This window comes from Motacilla alba, chromosome 15 (genome assembly GCF_015832195.1).
Source record: "Motacilla alba alba isolate MOTALB_02 chromosome 15, Motacilla_alba_V1.0_pri, whole genome shotgun sequence".
In the NCBI taxonomy this organism is placed as follows: domain Eukaryota; kingdom Metazoa; phylum Chordata; class Aves; order Passeriformes; family Motacillidae; genus Motacilla; species Motacilla alba.
In genome coordinates, this window is record NC_052030.1 from 6,630,341 (window position 1) to 6,653,108 (window position 22,768).

Below are 22,768 nucleotides of genomic sequence, written 5' to 3' on the forward strand. Positions count from 1 at the left end.
ATATTCACACATTTGAAGCAGCTTCTATATTTTTCTGTCCCTCATATTATTTACCTAGGAGGATGGGAGAAAAAACATGAAACTGTCCAACAACTGGATTTCCTAGAGGCATGTGCACATGGTACAAGCAGGTGCCTCACAGTGCTCAGTCCCAGAGGAGTAAATACAGTACCAAGATTTCTGTGGAACTGGGCTATCATGGTTTGATGCAGTCATCTTATCTGTAATTCTGCCTTCTGTTTTGTTTTTGAGGTTGGTTTTGTTTTGCCTCTAATTAATTTTTTAAAATAAATTACCTGCATTAAAAAGCTGACAGGGATAACAATCTTGTTGAAACTCCCATGAGCAAAGAATCAGATGAGAAGGAATGCAGGAGGATCTGAGCATCCTGGCATGTCTGTGAGCTTATTTTTGAACTATGGACTGTAAAAATTTATCAGCCCATGCAGGTTGAAGCTATTACCTTCCTATTAAATGCTGTGGAAGAACTCACCCTGCGGGTTTTCAAAACAACAGCTGAAACCTCTCCCCTTCAATTTCCAGCCTAGTATTTCACATTTCAAAACGGCCCTCAACTTCAGCTAAAATCCATTCTGCCTCTATTGCCTAATTCCTTTGAATTTCCTGCAAAGTTTCTAAGAACTGCCTCTTGGGGTGCCTGGCACCAGCACAACCCAGAGTTTTGGTAACAACCACTTTCCTATCACAGGTGGTGGAAGTGGGAACAGCAGTTAATCACTGCTGGGAGCTGGGCCTGCTGAGTATTGGAAAGCTCAAAGAAAATGGATGGACTACAAATTAAACAACTTTGTACACAGACTGATTTCACAGCTTGCTATGACAAAACACCAATTTCAATCAGTAACAGTGACCTAAATCTCTCCAACCTTTTGGCATTTCAAAGATAAAAATTAAAGGTGCCTGGAAAAAGAAAAAAAAATGAACATTTACACAAACATACACATCTAATTTGCTTTACTGTGTTCTCTTGAGCCACTTACAACAGGCTCCCTTTAACACCTGGCAGTGCTCCAGCCAGCAGCAAAAAGTGGAAGTCTCTCCCCAAGGTGACTTTCACTGTTTTAGCTTGATAGGTATTTGGCTTCCAGAGATATTATAAAGTTGAAATGAAGTGTTATCTGCTACATCTTTTGTGCAATGAATGCTATGTAGGGACTTAGTATAACACTAAAAGAATAACAGGTAGGGGAAGATTACCCAGAGATATCTCATTTTGAAAAGGCAGATGTTCTCTATTTAAAATATGTCAAATATTAAATTCTATTACGCCTTCTTCCTGCTTCACTGCTACAGGCATTTTCAAAGATGAGGGAAAAGCAAAGCAAAACTGTCAATGCATCTAGATTAAGGTTGTTTACTTAATACACTATTGAAAAGAATAACCTCTATAAATTATGGGTTTGAAACAACAGGGGAAGAACAGAGAATAAAGGAACAGCAGCATCCAGGAGCATTCACATTTACAGCCTTTGCTGTGCTGCATTTCAAGAGGAAGAATTTCAGAGGCATCGCTCTCCAGCAAGCTAGAAATTCACAAAATTAACAAAAAAAAAGCGATAATTTCCTTTTAAGGATCCAAAAATGGCATTAGGTTGACAAATCCCCACATAAACTATCCAGCAAAGAAAGAATACATTTGAAAAACATCTCTGGTCCCTCTGGCTCTTAAAAAAACATGACTGTGTTATTTACTCTGTCAGAGGAAGTATCTTATGCCCTCACTTTCTTTGCAAGACAGATATGCTGGAGATTGTGGCTCTGTCCAGCAGAGCCCTTGGTTATAGACACAACAAAAGCAGGTTCTAAATCCTTCCTTAAAGGGGCCTGGAGCAAGCAGAGCAATGTAGAGCATAAAAGCCTATTGCTCAGAGTAAAAAGAAAGGCTGAGCACAAACCTAACCCCCCTGAGCACAGTGTGACCATCTCAGCTTCACACACTGGGGAGTACCGAAAAGAGATGGGAGGATTCTCAGCACAGGAGATGCTGCTCCTCTACAAGGACGAGTACCACCTGCACACTGAATGGCCAGATTCATGTGGGGTGGTTTGGTTCGGGGGGGATTTCTAAAGTGTATTTTCAATTTCTTTAAATCTGTGAGGGAACAGACAGAGACACAAAACTGCAGCTTTTGGGCTCAACACCTCCTACTTCTGGCATGTAGCATGGCCAGCAGCCATGTGGCTGCATCTCCCATGCCAGGGAGATTTCCTCAGCACCCTTCTCTGAGCAGCAAGGTCAGAATTCTGCCACTGCACAGAGGTACCAGGAAACTTAATTTTCTCTGTAAGGCTCTCACACATAATAACATGAGCTATGAAAGCACTATGATGACACCTATTAGAAATGATTGTGTCAATGACAATTCACTCCAGGGCAATTAACTGATGCTACTAAACCCCAGTGACACAGTTTTCATTTTCACAGTCCCTACCAAAACAAAATGCAAGTCGAAGACCAAAGTGATGTAAAAAACTTGTAAAATCTGACCTCAGATAAGTATCTAAGAGCTGTTAAATCTATGCCTTTTTATCATAGCAGGGAAAAGTCAAAACAAAACCATTTCAGAGGCACCAACCCAGCAAAGTCTCAGCGCCACTTCTGAGAGTCAGGGCTAAGCCAGGCTATGTTTTGACATTTCAGAATCACTTTTCTCAACAACTGGGGTTTTAGTATTTTTTTGTTGGTCCTTGTAGCAATGAATTACTAGGAAACAGCTCTAGGTAGTACTTAAGCTGGAGTCAGTGGCATTATTTGAAACAACACAAATGGAGAATAAGACAGCTACGCATCCTGCCCCCATCCTGGACACACTTCAGTGCCTGCAATGACCTGCACTAACACAAGAAAGCCTTGCTCTTTGAAATGGAACAGTAGCTCCAGGGTTGCTGTTTTTTCAATTTTCCTTTCCCATATGCAGCCACAATGCCCATTTTGAAGCTGCCACTGTACTCTCTTGTGGGAAGATGGAAGAACAGGAGGTCCCCAGCACAGAGGAGAAAATCACACCTCTGAGCCGTGACAAACATGCAGCTTTTATCAGTGCCACAACTATTCCAGACAAACGGCTTCACTCCATGTGGTCCTGTTATCTAGGTGAGGCATGGCCTCACCTCTATTTTTACAGTCATAGCTATAATCTTATGCCCTTGCAGCCTTCTAAAACGATGCACTACTATTAATACACGTAAAAAAGGTGTCCATTCCCACTGTAATTTTATCACTTCCTTCCCACAAATAACAGTTGTTGTTGCTGCCACTAGAAAGAAAATAGCATTTCTTTCATGTTAAGTCACAAAATAAATACATTAGATTATTCAAAGAGCTAATAAAAATGTGGGATTTTTTTTGTTCATCTGTTTTATTTTTAAGACCTTAATCTCCTTCCAACAGTGAGAAAATTGGCCGGTTATATTTGCCTTGTAACTAACTGCAACAACTATTAAACCAGATACTCAGTTTATTATAATCTGTACAAGCCTACTGACCTCAGGAAATCAACATTCATTTACTTCAACCTGAGGATCTGATGTCCTGAATAGATATCCTAAAGGACTGCAAATCTGGAACACCAGTGAAAATAAACACTGATTTACACAGTGACCTCTCTTCAACTCCTTTTAACACAGAAAGCAGTTGAATAATCCCCTACCCTTTTTTAAAAATCATTCCTGTTTAAAAGTTTTTAAAACAGAAATCACTCAATCTTTGTAATGTTCCAGTGGCACTGAAAGTGTGCAAGGCAGCCATGAACACACAGCACCTGCTCAACAGAGACTGCACAATTACCTTACACAAGGGACAAAAAGATATCAGGAAAATTAGAACACTTGCAACACCCGTAATCCAGCCAAACCTGAGGTACAGTCACTTGAGAGCACACCCAGCTTTCCCCATGCATTAGGAGTAAGATGCCATTCACAAGATTGCTGCAGGTTTTAAATGCTATGGTGTTATTTACATAGGCTGTTTCTTGTTCTACAGGACAAAGGCATAATCATAATATAATGTTATTATAGATTGTCACTAATTTAAGACATATTTTCCTCAGCCAAGCCCTACCAACTCATCAATTTTTGTTTGCAGGGCAATGCTGTGAACTGCTTCAGTAGAATGAAGTGAATATTACAAGAATCAGCGGGCTGGGAAGGGGTTGTGGTGTTTTTGTTTGGTTAACCTAGATAATTTCTTCTGTTCAGTTCACAGCTCCATGAACAGCAGTATCAGCACAGCTGATAGGGAGCAATCTAGACACAGAGGTGAAACTAAAAAAGCCCTGAACTCAGCCCTGCTGGCAAACATGAAGTTCAAAATCACTGAGGATCACAATAGCATGATTGTCATCACTCAGGCTACTCCCTGCTATTTCTATCCCATGATTAGATGGCACTTTGCCATTTTCCTCAGTGGTTATTAACCTCTCACCTTGGTTTCAGTTCTCCTTGTGGTTCCATCTTCAGAAGTGACAATAGACACGTGGGAAGTGGGAGTGCCTGGGTCTTCCTCCACAGTAACTGTCTCTTCCACCATTTCTTGAGGCTCTTGCATCATTGCTATTGAAGTCTGGTTACTGGGGCTTTGTTCCTATAAAGAAGGAGGTAAAAAAAAAATTAACTTCTCACTTCTACCATCACGGTGTAAGCATTCCACTGATTTCCGCTTCCTTGATTGAAAAAACACATTTTACCCAACAATTTGCAAGCAGAGATTCAGAGAAAGGAGTATTTCCTGTCTCAGACAAGTTTGCTGCCAACTGTGCTGGTATGACTGGGCTCAGTGCAGCAAACAGAAATCATGTGAAGCATCTATCAAGTACTTCATACTAACAGGGAACAGTCTAACAGACTACTATCTTATATTTAAATCTGCTTTAAGCTTTCTCTTTTTCTTCAGCATAGGAATGGAATTTTTGTCTGCAAAAACATTCTTTCAGTTCTGCAGTGAGCAGTTAATCTTGCACACCATTGAAAGTTTCTTTGCATTTGATAAAGCACACTCAGTTGGAGACTGGAGATGGCTAATAAAGCATCAACACCTACAATTAACTAGGCACCTTTCTCAAACTGCCCAAAGCGACGATAATTAAACAAAAATGTCATGGCTAGAGATTAATTCACTGAAATACTTCCCTTCCTACATCCTCACTAAGTCTGTAAGGTTTAACTGGCTACAAGCTTATTTAAATTTACAACAGATAGACAACATAATAAAATCTAAACAGAAAGAAGGGAGATCAAAGGCAGGTTCTTGCAGGGATACTGCCTAAAGAGAACACTGTTGCTCGCCAGCACCAGCGTCTGAACCTTCCTTTTTCTTATGCAATTGTGTGCTCCAGCACAGAAATCAGAGAAGCTCCCTTTGGAAGATGAACATCTTTCAGAAGCTTCCCAGCAAGAGGCCAATAAAGAACCAGCTTACGCACTGAGAACTCAGACTTTTGCCCAGAATTATGAATCCTCAGCCACGTAAAATGAAACAACAAACTGCTCATTTCATTACAAGCCCTGAAGGTATCTGGCTACACAGGCTTTAAAGCCAAAGCAGGGCTTCTGTTGGCACATCCTGTTTAACAGACACTCAAAGAATATTCTTTATTAAGGACTATATATACACACACATATTTTTACACACATATTTTAAAAACAAAAACCAGAAAATCCAAGAACAATGACACAGAGCCCAAAACTGCAAATTGAACACACTTTTCCAAAAGGACACTCTGGACAAATCCACTCTCTCTTTACATCACAGGAAAATAAAAAGGCTTGGGATCAAACTGTTGTAACAGAGGTGCTCAGCCTAACTACGTAAAGTTTAAATACTCCCCACGTGCGAACAGCTTCATGACCAGGGGACTACAACAACACACTTGGTATCATTTACAAACACTGCATTTCAACCCAGCTATAGCCTTTGGATTTCCCCTCTGGCTGTGCCATATCTTGTACAGGCCCCCAGTGACCTTTTGCTGCTGATGTCTCATTAAGGTCCACATTTAATTCTTGCATGGTCTATTATTTTTCCTAAACCAAACTGAAATGCCCCTGCCCAGTTTTCCTTTATTTACAGCTGTGTTCTGACCTTCTGGAACTCTGACTTCAGTAAGAAAGCCACTCCCATTTTCAGGTAAGCACTAAAATTAACCAAGACCATGACAATAAGTCTCTGCCAATCACCTCAGTGAAAATGCAACACAGACAGCCTTCAAAGGTAAGGCACCAGAAGTGATACAAGCAGGCTTCCATTTCTATTGAAACCAGAGAATAACTCAGGTTATAGAATCAATCAATGAGAATAAGGTTTCTGAAATCCTAAAAAACTTACTCCTTCCAGACTGCAGGACTCAAATCATTAATGGCAAATAACTTATGATACATGCTGAATTCTTCATGGTAGAGTTCAGATGGCACATTGTGCCTTCTGTGCATGGCTCCAGAAGGGGAATTGCCCCTGCAATAAATACATTATTCTCTTCACACTTTTCTTGAAGATACCGTGTCACAATTGCAACTCCCTTTCTCACACTCCACAGTGAAGCTTTCCTCCAAAGAGAATCATTTACACAATACCACAATACAGTAGAGACTCAGAATTTTTATTCATCTTCACTCAACTAAACCTTACCAAGAACAAAGAAATCAGCTACATGTAGAGGGTTTTTGCACAACACCTTATCCCTGTAAAGCTCACCACTGCTTCAAGGTGGGACCTTCTCACTCCTCTCACACATGTACACACACACAAACTCATCCACCACCTTTATTTCCAGCTGCACTTGAGATGCTGGCATCTCTTTGTTCCCCTCTAGACTTTATACAGGCAGCCTCTGTTTTCTGATAATAAACCTGAGGAGATGGAAGGTGGAAAGAAATATTTTGTTCTTTGAGTTTTTGCAATACTTTTTCTTTATTAAAAAAAAAATAGAGAGAGAGCCTGCCTTTGTGTTCAGACTGCCTGTGGGCAAAGGAAACCTTAAAAGCTAGGCACTTAAACATGAGCAAATTGCAAGCTAGAGCATATTGACTTTAAATGAGCATTGTGCTGGGTTTTATCCTCTGGCTGCTTCTAAAATGAAGATTCAGGCAGATATGGTACAGATCTGCATTCCTACAAGAGAAAACTATTGTTAGCAAGAGACTGTCCTAGGCATCAGAAAGGCTAAAAGCTTGCAAAGCTCGAGGTAGATATCTCAACACAGACAGCTGCCCAGCCAGCATCAACTCCATCTTCCTTCTTACTATGTGAGCAACTGAGGAATGCAGGGAGCCAAGGGGACAGCCTGTCACCCAGCTTACCCTTGAACTGCCTGAACCAGGTGGTTCTTTGATCTCCAAACCCAGTACTTTCTCTACATCGCTAGCTTGGAGCTGTCACAAGCTAACATTAATGTAGAAAAGATGCAAAGGTTTTGTTATCTGTTTTTAGATGCCATCATTAAGGATTTTAGGTCATCACAAATTGCAGAAACTGGGACACATTACCCCTTTCAACCATTTCCTCTGTGCTCAGCTTCGAAGGCAGTATTTAGGACGCTCTTTTTTCTAAATACACCTCAGCATCTCAGATTCCAAACATTTGGCAGGTATGCCTAATTACCCAGAGTAAACCACAAGCTGCTGGATAGGGCTGGAACACGACACCCCTAATGAATAATGCTACCAGTAGTTCCCTGCCTGCTAGAAGGAGATTAATTCCAGTTCAAAACAACATATACTCATTTACCTTACTGGAGGCTTCCAAAGCAAAAGCAGCGAGATTACAAAACTCTACCAAATTAGAAGAACAGATTCCAGTGCAGTTATTGCATGTGGTGTCCATAGTCATGATTCTTCCTTTTGCTTTTTTGAGACCAAATGAATCCTATCCTGTTGATTCATACTTGCATCTCCAGTGTGCTTTAAAAAAGCCAGGCTATTTGCAACACAAAGCAACAATCAATTTACCTCCAGCCTGTAAAAGTTAAGAGCAGATGAAACAGCTAAAGACCTTGTAAAATAAGCAAGAAACATAAAGTACCAGTAATTCTTGTTTTGTTAAAGAACAGTGATTTATCATTTAGGGCACATATCTCCTAGGGCTTATTTTGCATTAGACTACTATAGCTACAGTAATCATCACCATTTCAATTCCTAGCGTTGTATTTCCATCAAAGTAGCTATTTTATATCTGTTTTAATAACAGAATAACCTCCCTCAGGAGGATCAGACATCCTACTTCAAGACAGTAAACAAAGTTCTTTATTCTCTGCCTATGGAACAATTTTAAACAGTCTGGAAATAATATAAAATTGCAGGAGATGATTATTTCCACTAAAACAGCCTCTCTTCAAGAACACTGAAATCATGTACATCGAATCTTCATTCTCCCCAAGATCTCCTTTGTTCTGAAGGCTGCAATGCAGGCTATTCCAGCTACTCCTTACTCCAGGCTACAGTCAGATACCAGATTGGAGGGTTTTTGCAAAGCACAAAGGCTGGATTCTACATCAGTGGACATAATTGTCCTCAGTCAACCCCAGCACAGACAAAGCTCAAGTGTATCAGCTCCTGTGAAACACATTACAAGTCTGGGCATAATTAATAGCATTGGACAACAATGCTAATTGAATTAAATGTGGATTCTCTCTCCTCTACTACTCTTTAAATTACTTGTTAAAGCTTCAATCTCTGCAAAGCACGAGATTATTTCTAAGTGTAAAGCAAGCAAACACTGGCTTTGCTGGAGTCAAGTCTCAGGCTCACGTTGTGCCCCAGTGGTCTCCTTCCCAGCCAGGTCTGCACTTCCAGCTCAGTCAGGTCCTCAAGCTTTTATTTGCTGAAAGCACGTGGAGAAAGGCACAAAAGGCAAGTCTGCAGGAACACAGCTGCTGGAAGAAAGTCTTTCTTGAGATCTGCATCAGACTGGGACATCAGAGAAGAAGGAAATCACCAATGGAATTTGTTGAACTTGGTGTACTTGAGGTAGACTTTTTCTAGTACAAGATCAACTCCCCAGCAGCTAAAGACTCTCAAATCTGGTAATCACAGCCTCCTGCCTTGTCAGAGCACCCTTCTATCACCCCAGCCTCAAGATTCCTGCTGTGCTCTCTGCCCTGATTTGTCCTGAGAGCTTTCTGTGCATCTCAGCAGTGCAAAAGCTGGATTCCAAGCTGAGCAGCTCATGCCCATCACTGAGCCTGTGTCACTTGAGGGGCAGGAAACCGTCTCACTCTTTCTGGTTTGTTCTTCAAAATCAGGTGAGCCCTCATACACTGCCTGCACTACTGCAAGGCAGGGCACCTTCTGCAAGCACATGGAGTTCAAGGACTGCCACAGGCTGTTTCCCCCAGTTCAAAAAACACAGCGTGGTCCAAGTCTCGAGCACCAAAGCACAAGAACACAGCCAGACCTACCCAAACTCTTCATGACTGGGGAAACACTGTGCCAAAACTGGGATCAAATGATGGCACACTCAAGCAAGATAGCTCTAGAACAGCAAAAAGCACATGGACTAGCCTATACTGAAACCCAGGCACATATGGTGCTGGAAGGGGAGCCTGCAATACAGACAATGACTTAAATATGGGAATACATAAATATCTACTCTGCTGCAGATAAACAAACCTCCATTTAGTAAACTCAGTTTTTTGTTTTCTCATGTGAAATAAAATGTGAGGTTTATATATATATAAATATATATATACATTTATGTATATGTATACAATGGATTCAGTGCACTTCAATGTGAAACCAAACACATCAGCCTATGAGAAAGGTTCAAGCTCTGCTAGAGCTCTGACAAGCTCTCCCCTAAGGCTGGCCAGTTCAGAACAGAAGGGAAATGTTAGCCCCAAATGAAAGCAGGCTGTCCTGGCACAGGGTACCAGAATGAACTCAGCCCCATACCACAATGAACCGACTGTTTCCTGAACACTTACACACTTCCTTTGTCCTTCAGAAACACACACGACAAGCCACGAACAAATAATGCCAAGAGCTTTTAAAGCACCAAGGTTAAAAGGGACATTTCAGCAACTGGAGAAAAACCCTTAACTACAGGAGCTCTGAAAAGCCACAAAGAAGAGCAGGTTTTTTGGGAAGCAGGCATGGTAATTCACCCTTTGAAGGCATCACACCTTTCAGGGAGAGCAAGAGGAGGAGGTGAAGGAGAAGGAATCAAACCCCAGCCAAGGCGTGGAGTAGCAATATTCATCCCTCAAGTACAGAGAGACACACTGGGGTTCTGTTCAGCCACGCGGTAGCTGCCCATCAACGGGCAAATCCACTGCCTGCCCCACGGTCAACAAAGAGGGCTTTTATGCTATTTTAAACAATCTGAAGTGTCTCAGTTAATGGAAGACCGGGCAATTGGCCCTCAACTATTTCTAATTGACTGGAATGATGGATGAAGCTAAAGGGAAAGCTGACCCACTGAACTTCTCCATACAAAGCTAGGAAACTGAAGGAGATTGTAAACAGTTTATAAGAACGAGAAGTGGGAGAGGCAAAGTCCCAGAGGCTTTGCTCCTCTCAACCTGCTGTTGTTTCAGACTAAGGAAAACAAAGAGCTTCAAGTCTGAGCAACAAACAAAAAATACATGGGAAGGCCTAAACAAATAGGGTATTTTTCCCATGCTCTCCTCCCCTTTCTCCAGGAGCCGTTTAGCTCCGCCATGCAAGCTGGTTCTTTGAATCAGAAAGGGCAATTTGTCACTCTGACAAGGTGTCTCTCAGGGCTCTCTACTGCCTTGCCCTGCTTTTCAGATTGACTGGGTGTTAACCACGGATGTCAAGACATTACATCTCAGTCAACTTCAACAGATGTGATGATATGTACTTAAAAGTTACATGTTAATTAGTGCCACTACATTAAGGTAATGCTCAGGAAACCACACATGCCCCTGGATTTTCTGAACAAAACCATCACTAGCAGCTTTGCACTGCAAAGGGCAGCAGTGCTGCAATGTGACAGAGCTGTCTGCTCACCTCACCAGCTCCTGGGAAGGAAGTCTGAGGACATGCAACTTCCATATGGGGAATGGATGAGTAACAGGTTCAAATTCACACCATCTAACTTTAGGCAGCTTAGCAAGGTATCTAAATGCAGGATAACAATTCTTTCTTGTTAATCAAAAAGAAGAGTAGGAGCCTCAGAGAACAGAAGTTGCACAGACTAAATTACTTCCTTGGACATATGCAGCTCTTGCCACTGATTTTGCACAGAAATATCAAGTGCTTCAAGACAGCATTAAAGCTGGAGGATGAATCCAGGCCTCAAAGCCCCAGTGTAAGTACTCTGTGTAGAACCCAGAATAGGCCAATGGTGTCACAAGTCATCATTCAGTCCCTTAGCCATAACCCTTTTTCTCCCAGTAGTTCAGCAAGATCAAGTAGTAAAACAGAAGCATAAGCCATTATTTGTAATATGAAAATTATACAGGACAAAAAAAAATCAATTAAAAAAAAAAAAAGAAAGAAAAACAAAACACCAACAAAAACCAAACCCCAAAACAAGAAAGAGCACCTGGCACACAGAGCTCTCCTTCCCTTCACTGTTGACAGCATGGCCAGTGTTTATCTGGACAGCCTGCCCAGTAGGAAACTGAGCCGGAAATGACTGAGTCTCACCAAGACTTGTACAGAGAGTTCACAGCAATTTGCCAAACTACCTCCCCAAAGACAAATACAATGTAAATCTGCATGCCTAATCTTTGACCAAACCCAAAACAGATCTGACTCGTTTCCTCTCTGGAGTCTTTCAAATGAACTAACCAAGGCTAAATTAGGGAAATTTTTAGTGGGATGAGGTTCTATCATGGATTGTAATTTTCCACCAAGTTTTTTCCTTCATCTCCACCTGCTGCCTCTACAGTGCTGGCATTAAGGCTGGTGTGGGATGACTAATTCTACATTCCTTTCTGCAAGACAAGCATTCAGATTTCATTTCTTCCAGGCCCCACGGAGTTTGAATCACAAATTAAATGGATGCATGTATTACTAGAGATCAAGTCCACAAACTTACATGCACATGGGAGTCAGAAGTACAAGCTAGGTCCTTCATCTAAAACAAAAAAGAACACTGTCAGTTTGGCAGGTGAGAGCAGAAGGTTTCTTTATGCAGTCTGTGTGTCCCAGACTCTACCCCAGCCACCTTCTCACATCATTAGGGAGTTAAACCAAAGCCTGCCAGACACAGCCAGTTCTAGGCTAACACACACACGCCTACTTGCACTGCTGCAAAACCACTTTAGAGAATTGCTTTTAACTTCAAGGCAGATGTAAACCATCTCTGCATTCTTTGAATTACGACCAAGGCTGGAGCATTATTTGAGTGTCCTAGGAGCCATATCAGATCAGTGTTAAATTTAACTCATCTCCTCACCCACCCACAATCTTGCTGGTAGATCTGAATTACGCAACAAAAATTCCTTTTATGGAAAAAGACATAACACAAAAAGAAAAAAAAAATCCAAAAAACAACAAAAAACTTTTCTAATCCTGAGGGAAACAGAACAAACTGATGATTGTTTAAGCCTGCATTCAAAGAAACCTGTTCCTTTAAATAAATTATTTCTCATTCTAGGGACTACAAAGCAATTGACAATAAATCCAATCACCCGTCTCACAAGGACTGTGCCTGCCAGTGTCTCCCACTATTAAGCCCCAGAGCAGGTCTGCCTGGCAGTGAGGCAGCAGGAGTGTGTCAGCCCTAAGAGCTCCCCAGGAGATAACCCTGCTAAATCACACACTACTGCTTCCCTCTGCATCTCATCCTGTTCCAGCCCCCACCAAAAGCCATGGTCTGCACACAGCACAGCAGAAGGTGTGAACAGCCTCTGACCCAGCCTGGCTCCCACTGCTGTGCAACCCCAGAGAGCAGAAAAGGGACAGCAGGGGAGGAACTGTGCAGGAGGTCTCTGGATAGGAACAAATCCATTGGAATGCCAAAAGAAACAAACAAGTCAACAAAGCCAAAGGCCACTCCGACTGCTGTAAATCTTCAAAATGGAAGAGATTCCAGCAGAAAGACAACTTTCCCAAGTGCAATGAAGTTACTGTGCTATTTCAACCACCCAAGAGAGTTCACTGATGGTTTTTTGTCCCATAGTCTGTTTATTTCACACATTTTCTGTTTATTCCCTAAGACTGACCTTATTACCTCTACTTGTACATGGCCAGACCATGTAGACATTGGGAAGAGGGCAAGTGCCTGTGCTAAACTAGCAATAAACAGTATGGAAAGAAAAAAAGAAAGGAAAAAAACCCAAAAAACAAAACCCCCAAAAACCAACTAACCAAACAACCCCCCCCCCCCCCCCCCAAAAAAAAACCCAACCAAACAAAAACCCAAACAAAATAAAGTGAGCACTCGGATATTAGGGAAAATGCTGTGTAAGAACAAGTTCAGTTGTCATATCCACAGCTGTGGAAGGATGTGGATGCACTGCACTGGGCTCAGAGCACACCCAACAGAACAGCCAGAGAATAGGATCAGAGGTCTCTCTTTCATGCCTAAGGTCCAGCTATTAACCTCAGAAGAAGGTCAAGGAGTGATGTGATTACAGGTCAAGTGCCTAAAGGTATAATGGAAAGCTGATGGAGAGCCCTTCAGAGAGAAAGGTTTAACCAGTGCCAGTGTCTGTGATGAAGACTGACAAGACACACACATTTCATTTTAAGACAGCAAGTGTGAATTGTGCAAGTAAAAAAGAAACACGTGGAAAAAATTTGCTGCCCAACAGGTTGGGCCTAATTATTTTTAAGAAAGATGTTTCCATTTACTCATAAACCTGATAACGGAGAGGTGCTCACCTGCATGCACACAACTGCTCGCACTTGACTGCTACAACACTCTGAAGAGTTTTCAGGCTAAGAATAAATTATTTAAAACTTGTGAAGGAATTCCCCATCTCCACCCCCCCCCCCCCCCAAGCCTGCCCTCTACACTTACACGCAATAAAGAGATTTTTGTCAGCCAGAGAAGGGGCTAATGACGCCTGTTCATCTTTCGGCCTACAGAGCTGCCTCTCCTCCCACAGGTGAGACCCTTCTCATCTGTTAAGCAGCACTTCAAGGCCAAATTGCAAACCAGAGCACTGTGTCAACTGAGAAACCACCACTGCCCAGGAAGGACTGTCTGTCTCATTCCCCAGCCTTTGCTGTCTACAGCACAGCTCCCAAAAACCTGTCGTGCCAGCATAACTGAAATAGCTGTGGGACAGCAGGAACCAGTGACTGAAGGGGGAAAGATGAGCACCATCCATCCAGGCACTGTCACCTCGAAAATGAATGGGAAACCACTGGCTCCATTCAGTTTATAATAAAAGCACTCAATATCGACAGTCACCCATTCAGCAGGGACTGCTATTACAGCATGAATCTCAAGAAGGAAAAAGTCATTTAAGCTACGGTGGAAGTCACTCGCCCAGAGGTAAATACCTTCACCAGCAAAGTAAAATAGCTCTCAATTTCTTAGTTAAATGTGTTCGGCTTTCTCCATCTGTCATCAGCTCTGGCTAATGGTTCCACAGCCTTGCTGGAAATGGGCATCTTGCTACGACCACTCACTCCTCCTGGCACTGTGTATACAGTCAGCTCTTCCACATTAAAGCACTGTATGGAATTGTAAAATCACATCACGTTTGCCAAGCACTCAATTATTTACACAGCACCTTTTTATTATTGTTTCTGATGTGTTTTTGTTTGGGACTTCACAATGGAATTCAAATATGATGAATACTGAGAAAAGATGCAGCCCAAGAGTCAGCAGTCTAAATCACTTTTAAGCAGGTTCTCAGAGGGCTTTTAAAATAGAGCCATTTCTCAATTAAACAAACACAGACCAAAACAAGAGATCAGGATGAATTAAGGACTTGCTATTAACAGCCATCAGTCACAAAACGAAACTCATACTCTGAAGGCTGCACTTCTCTGCAGTTGGCAAGACAAGCTGTTTGAACCTAAGGACAGGACAGCTGCACTTTCCTCCCACTCCTTGTTATGGTTTTATGCCAGAAAACAGAATCTTTAATTTTTCCAGAGAAGCCCTGCCAAGCTGAGGCTGCAAAGAGGCTATGGTGTGTTAGTAAACTCCTAGGCAGCTTGCTCACACCCTGGCCAGAACCACTCCAGGTGCCTAAATCCCTACATGCACACTGGCAGCAGTGACAGCCCCTTTCACACAAATGATCCTCCTGTGTTAGACTCCTTTTGTAAATCAGACCTGCACAGTTCATGCCATTTTCACCTCTCCTGGCAGAGTATGCAGCACCCAGGTGCCCAGTCCTGCCTTCCCTCCTTTAGAGGCTTTCCTATGACCCACTTCCACTACTAAAATTTTGGCAGAAATAAACCAAAGTCCTCCATAAAGCATTAGCTGCTCTGGGATCATCTATACACACAGCGGTCTTTCCCAGAGCCCAAATGAAGCTGTTTTATTTTTCTCTCAATTCTTTACAAGGAATCAAAGATAAACACTCATCCCACCCACTTTTTTTAACAGTAAGACAGACTCAATCACTACAAATCCAGCAGCAGCAAGTCCACCACCCACTATGAACACCCTGCCATACACACTGTTCCTGCCTCCAGGACTCACCCTGAAGACAGCACTGGGAATATTCTCAGAAATACACACTGGCAGGGTTCATTCTACCTTGGTTTTCAGCTTGTGGGTTTATTTTTTTCTCAAGAGAAAGCCAGTGTCTTTTAATTCCTTCCCAGAGTCTCCAGCAGCAAAAAAAACATCTCCAAAGGGGTGCTGAACCCACAAGTCAGATTTGCTGACTTGGACTAACCCATGACTCAACTATATTAACAAATTGTTAACAAATAAATTCATCTGACAGAAATCCATAATATTCTACATCTCAACTTGCTAAATCAGGGGTATTAAGTTAGTAACAGATAAATGTACGCATGGAAGCTGGTAAGTCCGGCAAACAGTTGCAAAAGCAATTCTACAGCCTGAAGAACACCAGAAAAAGAGGAACAGAGGAGAAAAAGCATTAGAAAATGCATGAGCCTATCCAGGGAGGGCAAAACCAAACAATAAAGCACGTCAAGGAAAAGGGAGGACAGATAAAAATGAGAAGAGACAGAACCCATAAATGAGAAAAGTGTCATGTGGAAGCCAAATCAGTGGCTTTCACATGAAAAAAAAAGTGGCAGGAAAAGAGAAGGAGGAGGAAAGTATGAAAGAAATATTTCAGTTTTTAATTCCATCCTGTTAACACTGCTTTTGTTCACCATATAAATCTTTTGGAGAGCAGTAGCTCCCTCCACACACAGCAGTATATTAAGATTCTTTATTAAGGCTTTCCAAACACCATAATGTCATTCTTTGGCTTTTTATGTGGTTTGCCTAGACTATGTTTTTGTTGCTAAGCTCTCATTAGATGTGTATCTTGTACTGACAGGGAAGAGATTATAAAACACAAGAAACCTGAGCACAAGCCCAGTATTTGATTTGACACAAGTGAACACTCTCAGGCAACAGCACGATGCCTTGTGTGTGACTTGGGGACACTTCTGCATCTGCTCAGCATGAACAGAATGGGTCTGAACTGTCCCACGGTGGCGTGCAAGTGATTAATTTGGGGAAGAAAGGGGAGGAGAGCTCAGACCCAGATGTATCACAACCCACCTCCCACACCAGAAGCTCCTGTGCCAGCTCCAGCACTTCCAGCCCCCGGGCAGGACAGCTCACAGCTCTGGCAGAGGAGCTGAGGACTGGCAAAAGAATACTGCCCCAAGCCACGAATACCAGGGAAGCACAAGAACAACACAACACAAAGATGGAGCCAAATTAATAAATCTTGCTTACAAGGGATGACAGCACATCAGGATGAGCAAATGTACCCATCTAGTTACCCGGGTGGAAGACAAAGATATCCATCCTGAACAGCAAATTGTGTCCAACACCATGAACACTTCACGCCCCACAGGCATAAAGCTAGCCTGATTCTACACTTAATTAAATTATCTATGTCAACAGTGACCAAACACATCAGCATTTACAGCCTCCCACCATTTATCAGTTCACACACGCAGAATTTAAACTGACTCCTGAACAAGGAATCATCAGCAACTCTGATCACAGAAAAAAAACATAGAAAATTATTTTTTGCCAAGTTTAAACTGAGCACGGTTCCATTTGCAAAATTACATGAAACCAATGTATAACCATATCATTCACTTCACAAAAGCCACCAAATGTATTATAACAGGCTGTTAGTACACATCTAAAATGTGTTTAGAAACCCAGAAAATAGACCAGATAATGTGCTCTATATACCCTCAGCAGCAGACGTTACAGCTGTTCTTAATCCTAGCTTTGTGAATCTGGTAGACATAATTCATTGTGCTTTTGGATCCATAATATTTTGCAAAGCACTGCGGTTTGCTGGCTTACAAACCTGCCCTGCCAGCTCACAGTGTAGAAAGATTTCTGCTGACTTCACCCACCATTTCAGTTGCACTCATCAGGGATTAGTATTTTTCCCTGCTAAGGATACAGGCTGCAAGGACCAAGTAGGAAAGGTTACCCATGTGGCTGGAAAAGACAGGTAACGTTTTGATAGGTGATAAATATACACAAAGTGAATGAGCACTTAAGGGGCACTTGACTATTTCTTCTGTGAAGTTCAAGTAGCATATCTAAATTACAGATGCTTTAGAAATTTTACTTATTTTTAAAGATATAATTGCTAAAATCTTTTCATCATGCATTTTATACCCATAACTTCTCTAAGAGGAAGTGAGATCAGAGAACCCTCTGTATTCTTTACAGACTTTCATGAAAAATTTCTCCTCTTCACAATTTCACACCTGCACACGTACCACAAGAAATAAAACCATTTTTTAATGAAGAGTATTTAATGTAATATTAAGAACCTAAGAAACCATGAAGGTAGCAAGCACTTCTGGTCCAGTCCTCTACCAGTAAGGTCACACCTCAGCACTCTGCCAATTCTAAAGCACTGCCATATTTTGCAATGAAGGTGGTTTTCCATCATAGGGATCTGCACTCCCACAGTAGGCTTCTGTCTTCGCACTCAGCAGGAAGAGAAGCAAATTCCAGTACAATTAATCTACTGGAATTTTACACTATTAAAATGGCAACTTCAGAACAAATCAGTGAGTGAGCTGCTTCAAGAACATTACCTTCACACCTGCAGCAAAAACCCCACAGCAGAAGAGAGTATCAGTGAAAATAACGTCTTATAATATTATGCAGCATTTTCCACTTTGAGCAGTAAAGCAAGTTCAAATGGTCAGCAGCAAAAAGCTTTTGTAAACCATTTGGATCTTGCTTCTCCTAAGAAAGTTTTACAAGAGAACTAATTCACTATCAGGTGGAGAGATGTTAAAGCTTTCATCATCAATGACCATGCTCCAGCAGAAATGCTCACTGTTCCTACCCTTGGAGCAATACGAACGTGATGACAGAACAATGGATTTACTTCTAAAAGAGCACGAGTTTGCGGAGGTTTGGAACTCGGCTGAAGTGCCCTGCAGTGTGTATGAGCTATCCAGCCTCCCCTGCTCAGCCAGTGCAGGGCCACAGAGGATGCGAACAGCTGCTGCACGGGAAGAGGAAGGCTCCACACCGCCCCGGCCACTCCCCAGCAGCTCTGCGTACGTCCGTGCCCCAGGACATCCAGCAGCTGTACCAGAGCTGATCGCTGCAAGGCACACACGGATGAAGGAACTCCTCACAAAGAGAGCTCGGGCTGCCAGGAGCTGGCCGTGCCCAGCCCAGCGCCACAGGGCCGGGCTGCCATCACGGTGTGTGACAACGCTGGTGCCCGAGACAGCGCGAGCATCAGCTGCAGGCTGCTCTCCCAAAGCCTGCCAGCAGCAGTCTGGGGGAGGCACTCCCCGGCCCATCAAGAAATAACAAGTGACAATTCAGGAAAGCATGTTTGCTATCCATTCGTGCGTGCGAGCAATCTTGGGCCAAACAGTGGATGTGCTAAAAGGTTTTCCCCAGAGGAAATGTGTTTATTAATTAATATCTACTGAATTAATTAGTTCCCCATATGCTGTGCTTCTAAGACTGGAGCCCTGTTGCTGTTACTGAAAGGTGTCAGGCATGGTGACTACCCAGGAGGTTCATCAGAATACTTCAGTCAATCTGAAAAACTAATTTATGTTTTTGTATTCATCAAATTCAAAGTGTATCCATCTATGGCTGAAGACATGGAAAACACATGTAAAATCTCTAATCCATAATAATTTTTCAAAAGCCAACACACACTTAACTTCAGCCACAAGCGTGATACACAGCAGAAGCACAGAAGGAGGTGCTGATCTGAGGCCATCAACTCATCTCTCGACCCCTCACCTGCAGTAACCCTGGTTGCTCCTTTCACACACCGTTACATTCCTTACACCAACCTGTTCTAGCAACTGCTGCCACTACTACCAAACTAACCTTTATATTCATCACATCCTCTCCCACTCCCTTTCATCAGTGCAGGAAAAGTATTTTTGGATTCTGACTACATCTGGCACGACTGTGCAGTGACATAATTTTTCTAATGCTATCAATCTCTCAATGAGACACTTTATTCAACACATGTCAGTGTGAGCTGGCAGGGACCATAACTCTGGTCATTCCTGGTACTCCAGCACTCATTCTGCACCAGCCTCTCTGTGTAAGCTCAGACTGTAGCAGCAGAGGAGGGAGAGCAGTCCTGCAACCTCCCTCTTTTAAGCACATGCCACCACGGGCTGTGCATCGTCATCCCTGAGAGGGACAATTTACTCTCCAAGATGTTCCCCCTCCACTGCAATGCCACCTCTCCTAAACCCCCTGGATGCACCCACACAGTGCAGAGGCCAGAAAACCCTTTGTCAGAGTATGGGAGGACAAGCATTCATTATGGCAGCCTTCCTAGCAAATTCAGAGACCTCTGATGTTTATTTAGTCCAGGTCTCCAATTTCAGCATTCCCTCACGTATGCAACACCCACTCAGTCCAATTCAGAAACCTGAATATCAACAGCTGTAATTACCACACCCAGTGGTGAACTCAGACTGCAGCAGCAGCAGCATCCCTGACGCTGGACACCCTGGCTCCCTGGCAGAAATAGTCTGAAGTTGGTCTCTACAACAGAAAAGGAGTGTCTCAGCTGTACAGAAATACTGCGTTCTAAGATTTTACCACTGTACCTCCACACTACAACACACTGCTTACTGCAAGCTGGGCAGGCCCAAGGACCAGGCATTTGACATCATTCAGACAGAAACTGCTCTCACTGAAAGGTCTCAGGTGCAGCCATAATGCCATTATTTAATTCCACATGGCCTGTGCTCAGCCTGCAGTAGCAGAGGGGGGAGAGCAACCCTACAAGCACCCTCTTGCAAACACATTTTAGCACAGGCTTGAGCTTCTGCAGCTTAAAACCTCAAGAAAACAAAGGTGAAGACAGCCTAAATGTACAACTTCAATTCTGCTGCAGGAAATGGTTAAAGTATATCACAAAAGAAACATTTATCAATATAAACAGGTGTGATTGTGATGTGTTCAAAACACATCACAGAGGAAGATGGTCATGCTTACCAGGTCATGCTGGTAAGCAGCAGAAGAGGCTACAGAGAAGCACAAAATCATGTTCCTGAATCAGAGGCCTTGTTCATAATTTCATTGCAAGTACAAAATAACTAGAACAAAAATTAAAGCTACCTTCAGAGAATAACATCTTCTGCAAGGCAGGCTGCAAATAAGAGTCAGCAGGATCTGTGCTACCTGTCTGGCAAACATATTTTCACTTGATAATGGGAAAATGACAAGCAAGACTTTTGAAGTGACCCGTATAAAACATCAGTGCACAACACAGTGGTTAGATCACTGCAAATGGAAAAGGTGGGATGACTCCTCCTGTCTGGGAGAGCTGTTTCTGAAAGATTTGCAACATGCCACATGGCACCATGTACAGCATTTCATCCTTCCAAGAGATGGCAAACCTCTCTTAAAGCAATGAACTGCTCCTCTTTAGTTCAGCGTATCTGTCCCATCCAGTGATTAAGTCCTTTGACAGTTAATTTAGGAGGATGTATTTCTCTTCCAGATGCTAGTAAAAGGCATACAACAGCAAAAAATGGTAAATGTTCTACTTCCAGCTGCTCCTATACAGTATAAACCTACAGAAAGGATTTGGAGAGGCAGTAACTACACACAACATCACACCAGCAAAACCTCAATAACCCCCCTGTTTACAGACTGAGCTGTTCCTGGAGGCACCTCCTTGCTCTTCAGGGATTCAGGCTCCAAGGGATCTTTACCACGCACTTCACTTAGTTTTGGTTCACTACCCTGCATGCAGAAGACTTCATAACACATTTGCTGCCCACCTTCAAGACATTAATGATTAATTTCCAAGCATATCAACTCTACACAGCTGTTGGGCTTTCCTTTTTCCTCAGTTTCTTCATTGCTTGCTTTGAAGAAAAAAGAACAGGAATATCATGCAAAATCCAGCTAGAGATATTAAAACACTGCAGTATTTTTCAGTCTCAGCAGAACAGCTGGGGAGTCAAGGGTTTTAATCAAAGGATTACGTAAAATTATTTCAAATACACAAAGTGCATGCCAGATCAAATCCTGTCTTCTGCCACACAAGGTAACTGTTATCCAGCGGACTAATTTGCAAACATAATTTTATCTATTTATTAAATAAATCAGACTGGGTGAGAAGATGTGAAGATATGATTTGTACTGTCAGCTTCACCCTGTTAGCATGGACACTGAGGATGGAGGAGGCACTTGTATGAGGTCCACGCTGAAGTGAGATCTGCATGCACAGGCAATTCAATTGATGGTGAAAGATGACATCCACAATGACTCCTGCCTGGTCCTTTGAAAAATGTCATATTTGTTCTGTCATGTCTGCAGAGCAGCTCTGGGGAATAGCTGAGCAGAGCCCGAAAGGCAGCCCCACGCTCACGTCACTGAGCAGCAGCTCAGAGCCTGGCAGACAGCTCCTGCTCTGAAGGTATCCAGAGGAGCCTGGCACACAGCTCCTGCTCTGAAGGTATCCAGAGGAGCCTGGCACACAGCTCCTGCTCTGAAGGTATCCAGAGGAGCTTGTTCCAGCAGGCCATGAGGAGCTACTGCAGCTCAACTGCCACAACGTGAGAGCATCAGACAGAGGGAGAGAGAATACATCTTTCAGGATCTGGTAAACAGGGAAGAAGCCATAGCTACATTTGAATTTATCTATAAATCCAGATTTGTGCCATCAGTGGAACCAAAAAATTTGATTTAGATTTACCTCACCTATCTGCTTCTCTGTTCTTCAAAAGCCAAGTATTACTAAGGTTTTTCACAACAGAGTTAAAGGGAACTTCCTGCAAAGACCTCCCCAGACAAGAAGTGCTAGTGACTTCTTGTGAGATAAAAATACAGCAAAAGCTCTCAAAAAGTTTGAGTCCAACTTTTACTTTCCTAGATGAGTCCTTGATGTCTTTTGTAGCTGTACATTACCTGGAGGCTGACTGTGGGAAAGGTACAGCTATAGCTTCTCGGTGTAACTCCTGACACAAATACTGTCCTGAAGGAAAAACAAAGCCCTTTTGAAATAAAATTAAACCACTAGTAAAGCAGAGCAATTACTCTGGAGAGAAGCCACTTTTAATAATAATAAAATCCATGCAAGGACAATTGTAATGTATAAAATTTACACTTAAATAGACTACACAGACCAGCACATCTATCCAAATGCATCTGTCTGTCCAAATTCAGAGGTTTTTTTCCTTAACAGAA

General features: G+C 42.5%; 1 protein-coding gene across 11 annotated transcripts in view; it reads right to left on the bottom strand.

The window, feature by feature from the left end:
• ARVCF (ARVCF delta catenin family member) overlaps window positions 1-22,768 on the bottom strand; it is a 249,190-nt gene that overhangs the window by 83,854 nt on the left and 142,568 nt on the right. For 7 of the 11 annotated variants that reach the window (XM_038151904.1, XM_038151906.1, XM_038151908.1 and 4 more), the window contains one exon: window positions 4,445-4,603. In XM_038151904.1, coding sequence (XP_038007832.1) covers window positions 4,445-4,603 — 159 coding nt within the window. Of the gene's footprint in view, window positions 1-4,444; window positions 4,604-7,741; window positions 7,988-12,019; window positions 12,059-22,768 lie in introns of those variants that run through there. The other 4 variants (XM_038151910.1, XM_038151911.1, XM_038151909.1 and 1 more) reach the window with 3 other exon arrangements.